The sequence below is a fragment of the Bufo bufo genome, chromosome 1, assembly GCF_905171765.1.
Source record: "Bufo bufo chromosome 1, aBufBuf1.1, whole genome shotgun sequence".
In the NCBI taxonomy this organism is placed as follows: domain Eukaryota; kingdom Metazoa; phylum Chordata; class Amphibia; order Anura; family Bufonidae; genus Bufo; species Bufo bufo.
Genome location: NC_053389.1, coordinates 582,149,438 through 582,171,450, shown reverse-complemented (window position 1 = coordinate 582,171,450; position 22,013 = coordinate 582,149,438). Strand labels below are relative to the sequence as shown.

Below are 22,013 nucleotides of genomic sequence, written 5' to 3'. Positions count from 1 at the left end.
GTGATCATCCAAGGAAGACCGCATCTCATCTATGAAATTGCCACTGGATTGTAAGTTACAGTGGTGCTTGAAAGTTTGTGAACCCTTCATAATTTAGTATTTTATAAGTTTGACCTAAAACTAAATCAGATTTTCATCTGGAAGGGAACCTACCAATATAACAGAGCTGAAGCTGTTTTGTATAGAGGAATCGGCTAGAATTCCTCCAAGCCGATGTGGAGGACTAATGAAAAATTGTCGAAAATGTTTACTTGCAATTAATGCTGCACAATGGTGTCAAACCAAATACTGGAAGAAAAGGTTCACATACTTTTGCCACTCATAGACAAGTGATATTGGATCATGTTTCTCAATAATTTGGTTATCTTTATCTACTTTTAGGACTCAAGCACCACAGTATTTCCAAAATCCTCAGAGGTAAAGAGATCTCTTGTTTCTACTGACCATTCCAGGAGGTCCTTGGGTTGTGGTAATTGTCATGGGGTTATGGTCAGAAGTGGTTAAATGGTTGTGAGCTCCATAGTGGAGCAGATATCATTGTAGAATAAAATGGATGTTATCAGGAAGTAAACAATACAGAAGTGAGTATAACGGACATAGGAATAATAGGTATTACCCTGTGTAAAACAGACACCAAGGGGGGGCGTGGCTAGCTAGGAATGTGAGCGGTCGCACGCAGTGAGAGCTCCCGCATCTGCCTGGCTATTTATCCTGCAATTACCCTGAAATCAGCCAAAATTTACAGCTTAAACAGTTGGGTGACAAAGTCAGAGGTGCCGGAGAACGGAGACAGCTATCATGTCGAGGAAAAGAGAAGGCAGAGGCAGGGACAAGGAGTCCCAAGATGGCGCCGGGATCAGCACGCCGAAGCGGCGGGAAAGGGCCGCAGAGATACAGAAAGAAGCGGCAGTAAAGCTGAGACAATATGTAAGGTCATCGCAAGTAACCAACAACAGACAGCGCCGAGAGATCCAGGACACTGGTTCAATTGACCAAGAGGATGAATCGGAGCCTGAAGGACCGGGGAAAGTCATAAGTGCACATCAGAGCACCAACAGGTATGAAGCTCTGAGAGGGAATAGTGACGAGCTGGAGCATGAGACATGCGAATCAGACCCCGGGGAACCCACTCTTAAGTATGTACTACATGCCATTTCTAAATGTGGCAAGTCCTTGAGTGCACTAACAGTCCAGGTAGGCGCTATTAAAGAGGACATTTCTATTATTAGACATGACTTTAGAAAATTGGCAGAGCGTACTACTGCACTGGAGGATAGAGTGGGGGAGGTGGAGGACGAAGTACAGCCTCTAAAAAGAGATACTGCAGAACATGCTAGAATGCTGAATGTTTTGGCGGCAAAACAAGACGACATGGAAAATCGCCTACGCCGCAATAATGTGCGTATTGTTGGTGTGCCTGAGAAAGTGGAGGGAAGAAATCCTACAGAATATTTTGAGGCATGGCTGAAAGAGCATGTGGGGCAGGATACTCTGACCCCGCTGTTTGCAGTGGAACGCGCCCATAGGGTGCCGACTAGGCCTTTACCTCCTGGAGCACCCCCGAGAACGGTCCTGGCTAAACTGCTACATTATAGAGACCGGGATATTCTTCTACGCAAGGTGAGGGAGCTGCAGCAACTATCCATTGACGGTCATAAAATCTCGCTATTCCCGGACTATTCTATGGAGGTCCAAAAAAGGAGGGCACGGTTTTTGGACATTAAGAAGAGGCTGAGAAGCCTAGATGTTCCCTATTCTATGCTATATCCAGCTAGGCTGCGTGTTGTGGCTTTGAATACCACCAGCTTCTTTGAGGATCCTAGAGAGGTGACAAGATGGCTGGACAGAAACGAGCGACAGATAAGGATGGAACATCAACCACTTCCTGCTTGAAGAGACTTTGCTTCTTTCATACAGATGGCGGCGCAAATGCCTTATATGCTTACTGCCTTATATTGCAAGATATATATATGTTTATGAGTGAATGTCAAATATCCCTAATGAGGGGGTAATGAAGGTGGGGAATAACTGTGCTTTGTTATAGGTATTTTATAACGCATTGCATGTACATGAATATATGTTCATCTCAGGCGTAGAGAAAGATGTTTTCAACTGTTTACAAAGAGGATATAGAATAGAATAATAAGGGTGATATACTGATTTATCTTGAATCTCACTGAGGGTGATATGAATGTACTTTAAATATAATGTATACTCCCGGGTGTGATACGGGAAGCTAAATGGGGACTGGCTATTTCTGATAGTGTGATTGACAGTTTCCGGATTATTACTGTGAAGACAGGTAGTCAGTTTAGGCTACGTTCCTCCTGCTAATATTATCTATTAGCTGGGGAATTCTGCTGGACCTACCGATTGGTACAACATAATCCCACGGGCCTAGTACTTGGGCGTGGTTTGGGACCAATCGGTTAGCCCAGTGAACTGTAGTTGGCTATAGAGAGTTTTTGCCTTTTAATGGCATGTTTAAAGTTTAGGGAAGTTTTGGGACTTGGTATGGGGCAAAGCAAGCTGTTGTATGTGTGGAAATGTGACAGGATGAGTGTGGAATGGATGTGGGAGTGCCGTCCTCCAGAGCAAAAGGTTATAAGGTTCAGTGTAAAGGTTGAGATCCTTAATTTGGGTAGAAGATTATGCTATATTACTAATGGCTAATTGTATTAAAATCTTTAGCTGGAACGTGCGTGGGATTAAAGAAAAAACTAAAAGGAAGGCGATTCTGGAAAGCGTCCGTCCGCTACATCCCCTCATATGCTGCCTTCAGGAGACACACCTGTTTCCGGAACAGGTACATTTACTTGGATTGGCATGGGTGGGGGCGGGATTTCACTCCACATATTCTACATATGCTAGAGGGGTCAGTATCTTGATACATAAGGATATACCGTTTTGTTGCCTTTCCAGCAAGGTAGACCCTGACGGATGTTATGTGTGCCTATATGGTACTCTATATAATCAACCTTGTGTGATGTGTGGAGTGTATATTCCGCCCCCATATTCCCCGCTTGTGATTAGGAAAGTTCTATCTTTTATGTCAGATTTCCCAGGGGTACCATCAATCGTAATGGGAGACTTTAATAATGTGGTAAGTCCTGAAGTTAATAGGATAGGGATACAAACGAGAGAATTGGGAGACTGTACTGCATTTGGGAGACTCCTACGGGAGATATCTTTAGTGGATATTTGGAGGGAACGGAATCCGCAGGTAAGACAATACTCATGTTGTTCCAGTACATTTAACTCGCTGTCTAGAATTGACTTAGCATTAGTGAATACAGAAATGGGAAAAGTAATACAGGAAATTGCTTACTTGCCTCGGAGGCTGACAGATCATTCCCCTCTTTTAGTCTCTGCTGCCTTTAGGCCAGCTAGAATAGGTAAAGGTATGTTATGGTCATTTAACCCTTTCTGGTTGTCTATTCTGCCAGAGATTGGTGACATCAAGGGGCAGTTGGAGGAGTTTTTTAGGATCAATTTGCCTACAACCACGAGATTAATAGTATGGGACACAATGAAAGCCTTCTTACGAGGGTTGCTTATAGCACAAGTTAATAAGAAGAAAAGTGAAACTAGAGCTAAGGTGCAGACTTTAACGCGAGCGGTAGAGACGGCTGAAGCTACCTATATAAAAGAACCAATTGATAGGCACAGGGAATTATGGAAGGGGGCGCAGAAAGAGTTGAATGCCAGGAACAAACAGTTCTTCCAAAAACAAAGGTATTATGAGGAAGGAGAGAGGACAGGGAGGATGCTAGCTCTGATTTCAAGAGCTCAACGTCCATCTAATTATATTGCAGCTCTCAGGGATTCAGCTGGAGATATATGCAATAATCAGGAGCAAATTCTAGAGATCATGAAAGGATTTTACTCTGGGCTGTATGTATCTCGCTTATCCGCTTCTAATGAAGAGATGGACTCCTTCCTTGAGGGATTGCATATGCCTACGCTCACATCAGATCAGCGTGCCAAGTTAGATTCCCCTATAACGATCACTGAGATGGAAATGGCACTGTCAAATATGTCTAATAATAAAGCCCCGGGAGGAGACGGCTTGCCGGTGGAGATTTACAGACGTTTTGCCTCAGTTATGCTACCACAGTTATTGGAGGTTTTTAAGGAGGCGATGACACAGAAAAGATTACCTTCTAGTATGACTGAGGCAACAATTGTGGTTCTACCGAAGCCGGGAAAATATATTTTGGAGGCTGAATCATATAGACCAATCTCATTACTTCAGGTAGACATTAAAATACTAGCAAAGGTTCTAGCGAATCGCTTGAACTCGATTATAGCTAATCTTATTCACCCTGATCAGGCTGGGTTTATGCCAAATATGTCTACGGCGGTTAACATCAGACGCCTATACCTAAATATCCAAAGCCAGAGACACACTTCGGAGGCGGCGGTCGCATCTCTTGATGCGGCCAAAGCCTTTGATAGTGTAGAATGGATATATCTGTGGAAGGTATTAAAGAAGTTAGGGTTTGGACATTCCTTTAAAGGGTGGATCAAGCTTTTATATAACAAACCGTCAGCCAGGATTCGGGTAAATGGAGATTTGTCTGACAGTTTCACACTTCATAGAGGGACAAGGCAGGGGTGTCCCTCTGTCACCTCTGCTATTTGCGATAGCAATTGAGCCTCTAGCGGAAGCCATTAGGTCTTCGGTAGGGATAAAGGGCTTCACATATGGTTCACTAGAGGAGAAAGTAGCGTTGGAAGGAATCTCTCCCGGTGGCAATGGAAGTAATCAATGGGTTTGGGAAAATGTCAGGCTTATGCATTAATTGGGCTAAATCTGTACTGATGCCATTGGAGGGAGATGTCACTAACATCAATTCATGTGTAGAGGGCTTACAAGTTGTCCAATCTTTCAAATATCTGGGTATACAGGTTTCACATAATGAGCTAGATTTTGAGAAATTGAACATTACCCCCCTGCTTCAAAAGTTTAGACAGAAAGTCAATGCTTGGACAAAACTAACACTATATCGGTTATAGGCAGAACGAATCTGATAAAAATTATACTAATGCCACAACTTCTCTACGTGCTACATAATGCTCCTGTATGGCTTCCTCTTAGGATCTTCTATGTAGTTAATGCAATATTCAGGGAACTTATCTGGAAGAAAGGTGCGCCTCGTATTAAATTGGAAACTCTATGCAGACCAAAGAATGGGGGAGGTTTGGGGGTCCCTGATCCAAGGGTGTATTATCTGGCGGCACAATTGCAGCATATGAGGGGATGGGAGTCGACGGATGGCTTGGATACAGCCAGCAAAATCATTCAGTCATTGGTGGGATGTCAAAACCTGAGATCTGCTCTGGAGGAGGGTACTTTTCATGAGAAGGGCAAGGTATACCGAACACTTAATGCTATTCATAATACATGGTGGAAGGCCAGAGAAATAATAGGTATTCAAGGTTACTCGGACATCACTCCTATTTGGCCGAATTTTATGTATACTGAAGTAAATAAGATTAGTGGGGTAAAAGTATGGAAGGCTTCGGGACTGAAATATATGGGCCAATTGTTTGATAATAATATACTTAAGGAATTCTCAAGTCTGCAGCGAGATTTTGGGCTGCAGAAGTCCCAATTCTATCTATATCTGCAACTTAGACACGCGATACGCGCTCAGGTACAAAAGGAGTGATATCTCTAAATTACTCATGTATTATGGAAGCACAATTTAAGAAGCAACAATTTCAATTGTATGATAAGTGGAAGAGGGATGCCCCTGACTTAACGGAGGAACAATGGGATACTGTCCTGGAGGACTTCACTCAGGTTGCAGTGAGTGAGGCTCAAAGGGTATCTCAACTCTTGTTATTACATAGAGTATATAAAACTCCTGTCATGATGAAAAGAATGGGATATAGAAGTGATGATTGTTGCCCGAGGTGTGATGTTGCGAATGCAGATCTCATTCACTTGATGTGGAATTGTCCTAGACTAAGAAGATACTGGGTAGGGGTGGTTGAACTGGTGAAACCTGTTTTTGATGTTGAGCTCAGTATGACCGTGTCTGTGTGTATGTTAGGATGTGTGAGTATACCAAATTCAATGTCTGAGAAAAGATTAGCTGTCATTAGGGTTTTATATCAGGCTAGGAAGGTAATAGCTTTCCATTGGTTAAATAGACAACCGCCATCAGTGGACGAATGGGAAAAAAAAATACACGGGTTGATTAGTCTTGAAAATTATGTATATCAAAAAAGGAACTGTTTAAAAAAGTTCGAAAAGATATGGTCACTATGGATTCAACACTATAATCTGCAATTGTAATGGAATGAGAGAGTGTGGGAGTGAATGAGTGTGGCATAGGAAGGAATTGAAGGGGGGGGGGGCGGAGAGAATAAGTAAGATAGCTAACTTTAAGGGTTTCGGAAATAGGTGAATATCTTGTATATCTACATCTCTGATTATTTATGTAGAGCGTACCACATTGCACACAATTGCTTGGTTCTGAGTTAAGTTACTGAGATAATGCAAAACTAAGGCAATGATTTGTCAGATATTATGATGTAATGCCTTATACTCACTATGGTCCCATGGGGTATGTTGGGAGGAGGGAGGGAGGGAAAAATGGGGGGACATGTTTTGTCTTTTGTTAAAATGGAAAATCTTTAATAAAAAGAATCTGATTTAATAAAAAAAACAGACACCAAGGGAACACATAGAGAAAACTGTTGCATAACAGTGAGTATAAGTGTGAAGGCTCTTTGGTCATTTGTGGTGGCGGAGGATCGATCAAGGTATGGGGGGAGGATAGTTTTGAAGTTGCTCCCAGGATGATATTGTCTAAACTTTTGTTCAGGAGGAACTTGTACAGGTCAGAGTAAAAAGGTTGCATTGGGACACATAGATTTAGAAGCGTATATTTGATGCTGTTTTTAAGACGGGAGTTGTATAAAAATTAGGATCAGCTTTTTCCACAAACAAGGTATATTGTAAGAAGTTGTGGAATAGAATATCTAGTCCCCTTGACGTAGATGTAAAATTGGCAGATTAACAGTGACCAATCTATGCTACTCTAAGTGAGCTTTTTGACATCTTATAGACAGCTTAAAAGGGTTGTCCTTTTTCAACAACTTATCCCCTGTCCACACAATAGGAAATATGTGTCTGATAGGCTGGGTGCAACTGCTAGCCCTCGCCAATCACTAGAATATTGGCCTGTGTTTGGCCATTTGAATGGCGTGTAGGACACACATGCGTGATGCTACTCCTTTCAACTTTGTAGGACTGCTGGAGATAGTGTCTTGCTACAGTTGAAACCAGAAGTTTACATACACTATATAAAAAGACACATATGCATGTTTTTCTCAATATCTGACATGAAATCTGAATAAATCTTTCCTGTTTTTGGTCAGCTAGGATTACCATAATTACTATTATTTGCCAAATACCAGAATAATGAGAGAGAGACTCTTTTAAGGCATTTTTTATTACTGTCTGCAATGTCAAAAGTTTACATACACTAAGATTACTATGCCTTTAAACAATTCTGGACTGTCCATATGATGATGTCATGTGTTTGGAAGCTTCTGTTAGGTTTGTTGGCAACATCTGAGTTATTTAGAGACACACCTGTGGATGTATTTAAATGCAAACCTGAAACACACTGCTTCTTTGTGCAGCATCATGGGAAAGTCTAAAGAAATCAGCCAAGATATCAGGAAGATAATTGTGGACTAGTGGTGAGCGCGAATATTCGAATAGCGAATATTAATCGTGAATATCGCAACTTCGCTATTTGGCGATTATTACGAATATAGTGCTATATATTCGCTATATCGAATATTCGTCATTTTTTAACATCTAAAAACATTATTCCTCCCTGCTTCTTTCTTGTGGGTCAATGAGTCATTGGCCCACAATCAACTTAAGCAGGAAGGAATCATGTTTTCATATGGAAAATAAAATGACGAATATTCTAAAAAACGAATATATAGCAATATAGGGAATATATTCGTTATTTAGAATATTTGCATTTTTTTTTCCAATCTGTACGGTCGCTCGCATACTCCTCCCCGACAAGCGTCCCCTTCACCATGGGAACGCTTGTGGGTTAGAAAATACAATCGGATCTGAGTTTTTCCTGAGATCGTGAAAACTCAGATCCGATGGTATATTCTAACCCACAGGTGTTCCCATGGTGACGGGGACGCTTGTTGGGGAGGAGTATGCGAACATCCGTACAGATTGGAAAAAAAAAAAGACAAATATTCTAAATAACGAATATAATCGCTATATTGCTATAACTTTGTTTTTTAGAATATTCGTCATATTCTAAATTTTAGAATATGACGAATATTCTAAAAAACAATGTTATAGCAATATAGTGAATATTCGTGAAATACACATATAGACTGCAATTTAGCTAATATAGTGCTATAGTATTTTTTTTTCAGTGTAATTTTTTTTTCCAAATCTGAACTTCAGAAGAGACCAAAAAAATTGACTTAAAAAAAAAAATACTATAGCACTATATTAGCTAAGTTACAGTCTATTGGTTGGCTATGGCTATTGGCTAATATGTGTATTTTACGAATATTCGCTATATTGCTATAACTTAGTTTTTTAGAATATTCGTAATATTCTAAGACAAGAATATATAGCAATATAGCGAATATTCGTAAAATACACATATTAGCCAATAGCCATAGCCAACCAATAGGAAAGTTGCCTTATACAGTTAAAAGAAAATCACAATACGCGAATAATTAAATCGCATATTATTCGCAATAAATAGAATAATGACGAATATTCGATTTCGGCGAATATAAGACGAATATTCAATCGAATATTCGCAAAATATCGCGAAATCGAATATGGCACCTTCCGCTCATCACTATTGTGGACTTGCACAAGTCTGGCTCAACCTTAGGTGCAATTTCAAGATACCTGAAGGTGCCTCGTTCATCTGTACAAACAATTATACGCAAGTACAAACAAGATGGGAATGTCCAGCCATCATACTGCTCAGGAAGGAGACGGGTTCTGTGTCCCAGAGATGAACATGCTTTGGTCCGACGTGTGCATATCAACCCAAGAACAAAAGTAAAAGACCTTGTGAAGATGATGGCGGAAGCTGGTAAGATTGTGTCAATGTCTATAGTGAAATGAGTACTGTATCAACATGGGCTGAAAGGCACTGTGCCAGGAAGAAGCCATTACTCCAAAAGAAACATAAAAAAGCCAGATTAATGTTTGCAAATGCACACAGGAACAAAGACCTACATTTTTGGAGACATGTCCTGTGGTCTGTCGAAACTAAAATTAAAATTTTTGGCCATAATGACCATCATTATGTTTGGAGGAAAAAAGGGAGAAGCTTAGAAGCCTAAGAACACCATCCCAACTGTGAAACACAAGGGTTACAGCATCATGTTGTGGGGTTGTTTTGCTGCAGGAGGGACTGGTGCACTTCACAAAATAGATGTCATCATGAGGAAAGAAGATTATGTGGAAATACTGAAGCTACATCTCAAGACATCAGCCAGAAAGTTAAAGCTTGGGCGGAAATGGGTCTTCCAAATGAACAATGACCCGAAGAATACTGCCAAACTGGTTACAAAGTGGCTTAAGGATAACAAAGTCAATGTTTTGGAGTGGCCATCACAAAGCCCTTATCTCAATCCTATTGAAAATGTATGGGCAAAGCTGAAAAGGCAGGTGCAAGCAAGGCGACCAACAAACATGGCTCAGTTACACCAGTTTTGTCAGGAGGAATGGGCCCAAATTCCGACCAACTATTGTGAGAAGCTTGTGGGAGGATATCCAAAACATTTGACCCAAGTCATACAGTTTAAGGGCAATGGTACTAAATCATAATGAAATGTATCTAAACCTTTGACTTTGCAGAATGTGATAAAAATGACTTTAAACATTCTCTCTCTCTCTCTCTCTCTCTCTCTCTCTCTCTCTCTCTCATTAATCTGGCATTTGGGAAATAATAATTATGTTAATCCTAATAGACCAAAAACAGGAAAGGTTTATTCTGATTTCATGTCAGATATTGAGAAAAACATGCATATGTGTCTTTTTTTTATAGTGTATGTAAACTTCTGGTTTCAACTGTATCTGCAGCCTCATAGAGTTGAATGGAGCGGCAGCGAACATGTGTGTCCACTGCTCCATTTAAACAGGGGAACATAAGCCCCAATTCTGGTGATCTGTGGGGCCCCCAGAAGTTGGACCCCTGACTATCAAACACTTATCCTCTATCCTGGGGAGAGGGGATACATTTTTGTAATGGGATACCCCTTTTAACTCCACTGTCTTTTAATATTATTTTCTGCTACATATAATTTATTGGTAGAAAATTTTTGAAGAAAGAATCTTTTTTCCATAGCTTATGAATTCAGAAACTGAAGAAGGGAAACCACGTACTAGCTGACCATAAGCCTGTCCTTGTTCACGTAAAGGATGAATCATATCGCTCATCTTAACCAAACACATTGACATTTAATTTCTAAGAGCATTGAGGTTTCAGAGGTCTTTGATCTCATACCTCAGCCAAGTCATTTGAGTGAACAGATATAGGAGGCCTTTACTTGCTAAAACATTATTTTAACGCTTTACATTTTCTAAGGAAATATTTTGAGTTAAATAAAAAAAGCAGCTGTTTCATATACTTTTATTATGACTAATCGGGGGAAAACATTAAAATACTCTTTAGGCTTCTTTGCCTGTTTTTTTCACCTTTGTGGCTGGATGATTAAGCTGACTTCGTATAAATCAGCAGCCAGTGTTTAAGGGAGAGCTTCTCACACTCATCTACCAGATTAAATTGGTGACTTTTACAGAAATCACCTACAGATTATTTCCATGGTTAAAAAAATGAGAAACAGAATTTCAGCATAATCTTAGATCAACCATAGTATTTGTATTGTAGAACTGTCGAAAGTTTTTTTTAGCTTAGATCTTTTAATTATCATTGTCCATGAAAATGTCACGGCAGCAAAGCAGTGTGCACAGTGGCTTCAATGTCATGAAGACCAGGCCACTGACCCACCAATTTATGCAGGTCTGACAAAGGGTTAACAAACCTCATGATTACTGAAGTTTAGAGGACGACAGAATTACAGATATAGAAGACACCCAGTGTTTCAACTATAACATACGGTAAACCTGCAGACTAAACATTCATTTTGAATGACGAAATGCTTGTTCGTTGGGTGATTGCATCTTTCATATGGCACATAAAATCCCAGTTCGGTGTTAGCACATCGCCCTGGGCAAAATGGATGGATGCTGACAAACAAGTATACTGTATGGTAACCAATGATCATAGTAACAATCATTCAACCCCATACAGTCTAGATCATTGCTGCATGTAAAGGTAGCTAATGAGCAGGCAATTTGTTTTCGATCATTGTCCACACTCTTGTCCTTGACAGTAAGAAAGAACGTCTACCATGTAAAGAATGCAAAATACAGTGGTTCCAAAAGTTACAATATTAAAGGATTTTCCCCATCCTGGTCTTTCAGGGCCAAGATTGCAAGAACCGGCAGTAAGTGCCAGCCTAGGGTGGCCGAGAAACATCAGAGAGGCTGATGCTCTTTTGTCTCCATGACTCTCATAGCAGTGATTGCTGATCGTGGGGGTGCCGGGTGTCAGACCCCTATCGATCTGATGTAGCTGCCTCAGGACTAATGGAAAGACCCTAACAATCAGCACTTACATCACTAATCTACAAATAATGGGAGGCAGTAAGAAGAAAAGCATGCAGATGACCCTCAGCCAGCCAAAGAGTTCCTCATCGCACGGTATTGAAAGATTTCTCATCCCTGGTTCGCAGCGCTCACACCTGGCGCCATCTTCCTTGGAGACCGCCGCAGACAAACAAGCAGAGACACCTGCGTCCTCCTCTCCTTTGGAAACAGACGCCAGAGATCCTGCTGACCTGGACGTAGAGTCGGAGGCATCCTGCGTCGTAAAGCCAGCAACCGAGGTAACAGGGAAGCTGCTGATGCAAGGGACTTATGCACCATCACCATGCGGTCCGGCACTGGAAGCGCGGGAAACCTCCATTACCACTGCAATAACAAGTGAGTGGGGAGAATTCTTCCTTATATAAACGTCAACTTCCAAATCCGTCCACATCTATGACTTTCCCTGTCTCCAATAGGGTTAACCTTGCGGCTACAACCCTCAGCAGTATGCAACGAGATGTGGGGACCTATACCCTTTCAGAATTGAGGGATCTGCACACATTTATCTCCTTTATCCCAACCAAAGCTGATATGGAGACATACATCTCCAGGCTGGAAACAGTTTATCGGGCAGAGGTCAATAATATTAAAAATGAAGTACTGTCTATAGGGGCAAAGGTCACTGATTTGGAGCAGTCTGTGACGACAGTGGCTACTAAACAGGAATCCATCTTAGAGGTTTACTCTTTCCAATTGCACTACCTTGTTGATATTCTGGATGATGCAGAAAATAGAGGAAGGCGAAATAATATACGGGTGAGAGGCCTTCCTGAAACGATGGCCCTAGGGGATTTAGACGGCACACTGTGCTCTATTTTCAATGATCTTTTAGGAGTCCTCATGGATACACCATTGGAGCTAGACAGAGCTCATCGTACACTAGGGCCTAAGCCAGCTGACCCTGACAGAGTCAGATATGTTATTTGCTGGGTACATCACTATCAACAGAAGACTGACATTATGAAAAAAGCCAGGGAAGCCGGCCAGGTGCAATATAAAGGCTCCCCTCTACAAATACTTTCGGATCTTTCACGCTTCACCCTACTGAAAAGAAAGGCTTTACGCCCCCTACTGTCTATCCTGCAACAGCATAAAATTCTATATACTTGGGGATTCCCATTTCGTCTGCAGGTTCGCCTTCATGGACGGACTGTGACACTCCGTCATCCAAGAGACTTGCCAACTTTCCCTGCGGCTCTAGATATTCCTCTGGTGAAGATTTCAGATTGGCCCTCCCTTCCAGATGGTACCGTGATGGAGACAGCATCACTACCTCAGAGGGAGTTCAGACCACCTCGCCGAAAGGTCTGTCGCACCACCAGCAGCCAGGCCCCGATGAACGAGGCTTTCACAGAGTGAGGACACTCGAAATATCAGCCTAATATGTCCAGAACGAGTCATCTTGTTCAGTAGCCCTCCACACCACGACTTGAAGTCACCTTGGAACTCTGAAAGTTATGCCTAATACTGGCACCTTATTTTAGTTTGTCTGATCATGCCCTAAGTGTTTAATTTAGGATTTATGTACCCGGCCTTGTCGTGTTCCCCTGCCCTTTGGGGCCAGGGTCTTGGTGAAAATGTGGCTGAGCATGCACCGTCCCTTTCCAGATGGAAGCAGCCCAGTATGAGCACTCTCACTTTTATAATTTAACCCCTTAGTGACTAGCCTGTTTTGAGCCTTACTGACCAAGCGTTTTTCTTCCTTTTTTTATCGTCGCGTTCCAAAAGCTATAACTTTATTTTTCCATCTATATAGGTTTATGAGGGCTTGTTTTTTGTGGGACAAGTTGTAGTTTTTAATGGCGCCATATTGGGGTACACATAACTTTCTGATTAACTTTTATTAACTCATTCTGGGAGGGAGATGGGAAAATCAGCAATACTGCCACTGCGTTTTTACTTTATAAATTTTACGGCGTTAATTTTTCTGTATAAATAACATAATATCTTTATTCTCTGGGTCAGTATGATAACAGTGATATCAAATACATATAGTTTTTTTTACATTTTACTACTTTTTTGCAACAAAAATGTTTTTGCATTGCTGCTCCCTAAGACCCATAACTTTTTTATTTTTCTTTCCAGGGAGTTGTGTAAGGGCTTGATTTTTGCGGGACGACGTATTTTTCATTGGAATCATTTTGGAGTAAATGACGTTTTTTGATCGCTTGTTATTATGTTATTTCGGTGGCAACTAAGTAATAAATATTATTCTCACAGTAGAAAGAGGCATCAAAATGAAATACTTTATTAGGTTCTGAATAAAAACAAACAAAAAATGGTGATGTGTGTATTAAAACCCTCAAAAGGCTAAATAAATACAGTAATCAATCAAACACTTGATGGCTAAATGGCTTAAAAAATAACAGAGGACTAAAAACATATGTCATGTCTTTATAGTGACTTTGAAAGGCCAGTCAAGCGTCAAAGTATGCCCAGCAATCGTCAAATATTAGACGATACCCCGAAGGTGACAAAGTGAGTGTCACCCAATAACGGGTGTACCTCGTGCGGACACACAAAAAGAGGAAGGATAGTATATATAGATCAGGGGAGGATAATTCAGTGTCCTGCTCAGGCTCAATTAAGTACAGCTAAAAGGGCACTACCATTGATACTGACAAGTCTCATCCAGGAATAACAGCCATACACAGACTGTACTAACCTGGTGTGTCAATCAACCCCAACTCCTGACTACCCGTCCTTATCTAGTTAGAACTCTCGCACATAGCGTCTTGACAAGGCTCGATGCATTTCAACACATGAATCATCAGGAGCAACTAACAAAGCACGTGGAGAATTATAGCAAAAAACGCCACCACACTGGTGGTGTGTGGCAGCGTATCCGACGCTAGGATGACTGTAAAGCGGCAGCTTGGAATGCCGGTATGAATAGGGGAAGGCGGGACGAGTGTGCCAGCCAATTGGAGCACGGAGATGCGGAATCCTCCGCTCATTAACTCTCCGGCTGCCAGCAGCTTCACATGATAAGCTGAGCGTCCTCCATTTGAAAAGATCGGAGAGGGAGAAACTCAGGCATGGATAAATTAACAGAGAAAGGCCTCATGCACACTACCATTTTTTGGGTCCGCATCCAGGCCGCAGTTTTTGCAGCTCGGGTGCGGACCCATTCACTTCAATGGGGCCGCAAAAGATGCGGACAGCACTCCGTGTGCTGTCCGCATCCTTTGCTCCGTTCCGTGGCCCTGCAAAAAAAATATAGCATGTCCTATTCTTGTCCGTTTTGCGGACAAGAATAGGCATTTCTACTATGTTCCGTTCCGCAAATTGCGGAAGGCACACTGGCGGACCGCAAAAAACAGAACGGTCGTGTGCATGTAGCCAAAAGGTAACAAATATGAGATGGGGAAAAAAGAAAGCTAAGTTGCTTGACATAAATAAATGTGAAATAATGCAGCACTGTGTTGAAACCATAAGGGACAATGTTGCAAAATAACAATTATATATACAAAAAGGACATACATATATGTTAATACAGCATTGTGTCAAGGAGATAAGACACAATGCTGTAAGATGCCAAATCAATTCCCTGAAGAGTTGACTAATCAATAAAACAGGCATAAGAGATATGATCATTTAGACCCAGAGGGCGGACCATGCCCAACCTGAAGGTCCACTGTGCCTCTTTTTGAAGGACCCTTTGGTAAAAATGGCCTCCCCTCGGAGAACGTCGCACTATTTCAATCCCTTGAAACATGATAGACTAGACATCCCCCGATGCAGATTGATGTGCTCGCCAATTCTATGGTGGAATTCCCGGATAGTCTTCCCAACGTACTGTAAACCACAGGTACAGGTGCCCAGATAAACCAGGCCAGATGACCTGCAGTTAACAAAGCATCTGATATAGGACCTTGAGGTGGTTGTGCTAGTAAAAGATGTTCCAGGCTTGATGAAATCACATGCCACACACCCACTACAGCGGAAAGTTCCCTGTGGTGAATTCAACAGCCAAGTGATGAACACAGGGTCTGAAAAAAGCTGTGGACCAGCCGATCCCTCAGATTACGACCCCTGTGATATGTAATGGCTGGACGATCACCCACCAGATGCTCAATGTCGGCATCCATTTTTAAAGCATCCCAATGTTTGTAAAGGATATTTTTGACCTGTTCATTGGCTGCATCAGGCGAATCTGTCAGGCGAATCTATTCATTTGTTTTATCCCTTTGTTTTATTCTCGGATTGAGAAGGGACTCGCGTGTGCAGGCAAGCCAATGTTGGTATGCCAATTTGAGCAGCCTGCGGGGATAACCACGTCGCAAAAACCTATTCTCAAGGTCCCGAGCTTTGGTCTGAAAGTCAGAAATAGAGGAACAGTTACGGCGAACCCTAAGGTATTGCCCCTTAGGTATCCCTTTCTTAAGGGGGAGAGGGTGACAGCTCTCCCAGTGCAAAAAACTGTTAGTTGCTGTTTTTTTGCAAAATAGGTTCGTGTAAATCTTACCATCTTCAGCCTTGATGATGGTTATGTCAAGAAAGGTAATTTGAACCGGGTTAATCTCAGATGTGAAAAAAGGCCACAATTATTGACATTAAGACCCTTGACAAAGTTATTAAATTCATCCACAGTTCCAGTCCAAAAAATAAGGACATCATCGATGTACCTTAAGCACATAGTAATGTGGGAGGACCATACCACAAGTTCATCTCCAAACACCACCTCTTTTCCCACCAGCCCAGGTACAGATTGGAATAAGATGGAGCACATGGACTCCCCATGGCCACACCCATGAGCTGGTGGTAGAAGCGGCAATTGAAGAGAAAAATATTGTGATGTAGGATTAACCTTAACAGATTGATGACAAAATCATTGTGGGGTAAAACTCCCTACCATGTTCTTGCAGAAAGTAACACACAGCCTCCATGCCCTTTTCGTGGGGGATGGAGCTATAGATGGCCTCCACGTCAAGGCTGGCAAGTGGCGCATTCCCTTCAATGTAGAGGCCATCCAGTTTGTGGACAATCTTCATTGAATCCCTCACATAGGAGGGCAGTGATAAAACAAATGGTCTGAGGATGGCGTCAACATAAGTGCTGTTAGTGCCCGAAATGATAGGTCTAACCTTGAGGGGGTATAGCCCCTTATGAATTTTGGGCAAACTGTAAAAGCAGGCTAGTTGAGGACTCTTGGGAAGAAGGGCCTGATACTTTGTTTTAGTGATAAGATTAGATATTAATGCAGAAGTGAGGATATTTTTCAACTCATTTAAGTGCTGGTCAGTGGGATTTTCCGAGAGCACACCATAACATTTAATGTCATTCAAAATGTCAAGACACATTTTAAGGTACTGCTCATGTCCCAACACTACAATATTACCCCCTTTTTCTGCTGCCTTAATCACTATGGATGTGTCCTTTTCAAGTGATAACAGGTCCTCTAATTCATCTTTGGTCACATTATTGTTACATTTGAGCCCTTCTAGTTGTGATAAATCATCAACCACTAATTTAAGAAAAACATCCATAGGGGTGGTGTCATTAATAGTAGGGTTTTTTAATGGATGTTAAAGGTCCTTCCCCAGGGTTCTTTCATTCTCAACCAAGAGATCTACTAGGTTCCTCACATCTTCCAACTCAGCAATATCTATGCCGAGTTCTGCACATTGCCGCCTATCATTATTCATAAAGAATTTCCTCCACTTCAATTTTCTAACGAACAGGTTAAGATCTTTCACCTAACCAAATAAATCAAACGAATGGGTGGGGACAACTAAGAATAAATTATCAATTCTGTCTTTTTATTTATTAATTTTTTTTACAGCGTTCACTGTAGGGGATAATTTACATGATATTTATGTAGTCTGGGTCGTTATGGACGTGGCAATACCAAACATATGGGTAAGATTATTTTTTTTTGCTATTTTTTTCCCATTGAAAAGTGTATTTTCAATGGAAAAAAAAGTATTTTTTATGGCATTTTTTTATTAAATAAATGAGGTTATTTTTTTACTTTTTTTTACCACTTAATAGTCCCACAAGGGGACTATAACAGATAGATTTTTGATTGCTTTTAAAATGCAATGCACTATCCCTATAGTGCATTGCATTTTAATGGCAATGCTATTCTAACATTGACCAGCAGGCTGCGCCTCTCTGGCGCAGCCTGCTGGGAATTACTGAAGACTCACACACATCAGCACTCCACGATCGCATTTGCGGGGTGCCGATGGGAGACAAAGGGAGTCCGCTCCCTTTGTCAGCACTTTACATGTGGCGGGCGCCATTGTAAAGTGTAAAACAGCCCAGATCGGCACTCGCTGTTTAAACCTGGTCCCCGCTCCACGCTGCACTGGGGACCCGTGCAGCGCTTAGACTGGGCCGCTGTAAAAAAGTGGCGGCCCATCCTAAGGCCCCTTAGTAACCACCATAAAAACACGTATGGGTGGTCACTAAGAGGTTAACATGCTGATAGGCTATAAGACAGTAATTTGTCATGACCTATTTTATATATTTCATATATTTCAAATGCTTTTGTTGCCATACTGAAATGTATGGCATAAGTTTGACAAAAAAGTATAAAACACTTTTGTATGTTACCTTCAGATAAAGAAACATGGATTAAAATATGCCACTTATTTTTACGTACAGTATATATGTGCTAGGATACATGAACAAATAAAAATGAAGAATTGTCATTGTTATAAGGAGGTAAGAGAAGGAAAATCAGCAGAAAGGATGTCATTGGCCGACACTTTGGCTGCATGGTGTCCAGATATTCCTGGCAGCAGCTGTGCATTAGATCAGTGATGGTGAAGCTTTTAGAGACCGAGTGCCCAAACTGAAACTCAAAACCCACTTATTTATCGCAAAGTGCCAACATGGCAAGCTAACCTGAATACTAATATAGTATATCTTCCATATACTCTATCGTTTAGCTATAATAGCCTGTCTGCATTCAGTGCGCTGCCTGTGCTGTTCATAGTGTGCCCTGTGCTGATGAATGGCAGGAAAAGTCTAAGGCATATTGGTACACCATAGACTTTTTCCACGGTGCGGGTGCCCACAGAGAGGGCTCTGAGTGCCACCCCTGGCACCCGTGCCATAGGTTCGCCACCATTGCATTAGAGGGAGTCTGTTACCTCCCTATCCAAATGTTTGCATAAACGCATTGCTGTGGTCCACCTGATTTAAATGCCATTTTTCTTTTGTTGATCTGAGGCTCCATTCCCGAGTTATGATACTTTTAGGACTTCGGTGCAATGAGGGAGTCACCATTGTTCTTGTTGCACCCAAGGTATGCATCCTTCTGTGGGCAGCCCCTCTTTCGCTGCTTTGATTGACAGGGCCAGGCAATGGCAAATCTGTCGACAGACTCCTTTTAAACAGAATTTGTCCATAGGAACAACATGATTGTACCAGCAGCTCTATTTGGTACACAAGTGCCATATTACATGATGTCTCTCTTTGCCAATCAACCCAAGAGGTGCTGTAATTAGTATACGGCACATACTTTTAAATTTCACCCCAGAATTCACCCAGTAAAGCACACTTATAGATCGCCTTGCTTTAAAATTTGTTATAAAAGGTAAGGTTCAGTTGATAGGATTCTATAAAATATTTACTAGGAAATACTATACTACTTGCTGAGGGCGAGTAGTCATCAGACATTTTTAACTAATAACCTTTGCCATTGTATACTGTAGAATTTTCTTGGAAAATAAGCATTTAGATCTATGAAAATATGCAAGTATTATCCAGGTATTATACAATAACTTATTGCGGTAACTTCCATCATACATACAGTATGCTAAGATAATGTAAATGATGCTGTATAACATATGTGCCAGACATTTGGGTGTTAGTGCCAGTAGTTGGCGCCGGAACTACACAGCTCCATCAATGGAGGCAGTGTTGTAGTAACACACTCCCTCCAATACACAGTTGACAGAGCTGTGTAGTTCCAGTTCCGACTTCTGGTGACAGAGAGTCAGCCAAACAGCTGATCGGTGGGGGAGCAGGTTGTCAGACCCTGACGATCAGCTAGTCTTGAGGATTAGTCATTACCAAAAACTGGACAACCTCTTTAATACACCATGTCCTTATTACAAAGAATCTAACAAATCCTACAGCCTAAATTCCTTCTCAAATATATCTTACAGAAGCACTTATGTCCTTACCTCCCCCCGACACGAATCTCATCATTGATGGCAATGTCAGTCCAAGAATGGCTATGTAAAAATCCATTACAGAATGTAGAGTAGGGCAAATAAATGAACAGCCAAGTTAAAAATGACTTAGGATGATCTTACCCACAATCTGTCATAAGTCATAATATGCAGGTCCTTTAAACCAGGAAATTGTAGAGGAAGTGGTTATTCAGTGTGTGTAAATTCCAGCAAGACAATACTTTCATTAAAATGACTAAGGGGCTTTCTCAGTGTGCGCTTTAATTCTTTGAAATATATTCAGATGGCTGAATGTACAAAATATGAGCAACTGCCATTTTCTGCAGAGTTTTTACGTGACTACTTCTACAACATATTGATACAAAGATGTACTACGATAAAAATATATATAAACTTATCTAAAAAGTAATACATCATAATTTTTTATTGTATTTTTATATCTATATTATAGATCTAATGTGTCTTTTTCTCTTTCATTTACAATAATGGAGAGTAATCAGGAAATGGTACTACAGGTTTTTCTAAAAAAAATTAGCATATTGTGATAAAGTTCATTATTTTCTGTAATGTACTGATAAACATTAGACTTTCATATATTTTAGATTCATTACACACAACTGAAGTAGTTCAAGCCTTTTCTTGTTTTAATATTGATGATTTTGGCATACAGCTCATGAAAACCCCAAATTCCTATCTATAAAAATTAGCATATCATGAAAAGGTTCCCTAAACGAGCTATTAATCTAATCATCTGAATCAACTAATTAACTCTAAACACCTGCAAAAGATTCCTGAGGCTTTTAAAAACTCCCAGCCTGGTTCATTACTCAAAACCGCAATCATGGGTAAGACTGCCGACCTGACTGCTGTCCAGAAGGCCATCATTGACACCCTCAAGCAAGAGGGTAAGACACAGAAAGAAATTTCTGAACGAATAGGCTGTTCCCAGAGTGCTGTATCAAGGCACCTCAGTGGGAAGTCTGTGGGAAGGAAAAAGTGTGGCAGAAAACGCTGCACAACGAGAAGAGGTGACCGGACCCTGAGGAAGATTGTGGAGAAGGACCGATTCCAGACATTGGGGGACCTGCGGAAGCAGTGGACTGAGTCTGGAGTAGAAACATCCAGAGCCACCGTGTACAGGCGTGTGCAGGAAATGGGCTACAGGTGCCGCATTCCCCAGGGCAAGCCACTTTTGAACCAGAAACAGCGGCAGAAGCGCCTGACCTGGGCTACAGAGAAGCAGCACTGGACTGTTGCTCAGTGGTCCAAAGTACTTTTTTCGGATGAAAGCAAATTTTGCATGTCATTCCGAAATCAAGGTGCCAGAGTCTGGAGGAAGACTGGGGAGAGGGAAATGCCAAAATGCCTGAAGTCCAGTGTCAAGTACCCACAGTCAGTGATGGTCTGGGGTGCCATGTCAGCTGCTGGTGTTGGTCCACTGTGTTTTATCAAGGGCAGGGACAATGCAGCTAGCTATCAGGAGATTTTGGAGCACTTCATGCTTCCATCTGCTGAAAAGCTTTATGGAGATGAAGATTTCATTTTTCAGCACGACCTGGCACCTGCTCACAGTGCCAAAACCACTGGTAAATAGTTTAATGACCATGGTATTACTGTGCTCAATTGGCCTGCCAAGTCTCCTGACCTGAACCCCATAGAGAATCTGTGGGATATTGGGAAGAGAAAGTTGAGAGACGCAAGACCCAACACTCTGGATGAGCTTAAGGCCGCTATCGAAGCATCCTGGGCCTCCATAACACCTCAGCAGTGCCACAGGCTGATTGCCTCCATGCCACGCCGCATTGAAGCAGTCATTTCTGCAAAAGGATTCCCCACCAAGTATTGAGTGCATAACTGAACTTAATTATTTGAAGGTTGACTTTTTTTGTATTAAAAACACTTTTCTTTTATTGGTCGGACGAAATATGCTAATTTTTTGAGATAGGAATTTGGGGTTTTCATGAGCTGTATGCCTAAATCATCAATATTAAAACAAGAAAAGGCTTGAACTACTTCAGTTGTGTGTAATGAATCTAAAATATATGAAAGTCTAATGTTTATCAGTACATTACAGAAAATAATGAACTTTATCACAATATGCTAATTTTTTGAGAAGAACC

At 41.4% G+C, this 22,013-nt stretch overlaps 1 protein-coding gene across 1 annotated transcript in view; it reads right to left on the bottom strand.

Annotated features, from left to right (window-relative positions):
* Nucleotides 1-20,008, bottom strand: part of LOC120984356 — a 74,528-nt gene extending 54,520 nt beyond the window's left edge. The window contains exon 1 of the mRNA XM_040413333.1: nt 19,885-20,008. Within this exon, the coding sequence (XP_040269267.1) occupies nt 19,885-19,951 (67 nt within the window). The 5' untranslated portion in view covers nt 19,952-20,008. The remainder of the gene's footprint in view (nt 1-19,884) is intronic.
* Nucleotides 20,009-22,013: the final 2,005 nt, after the last annotated feature.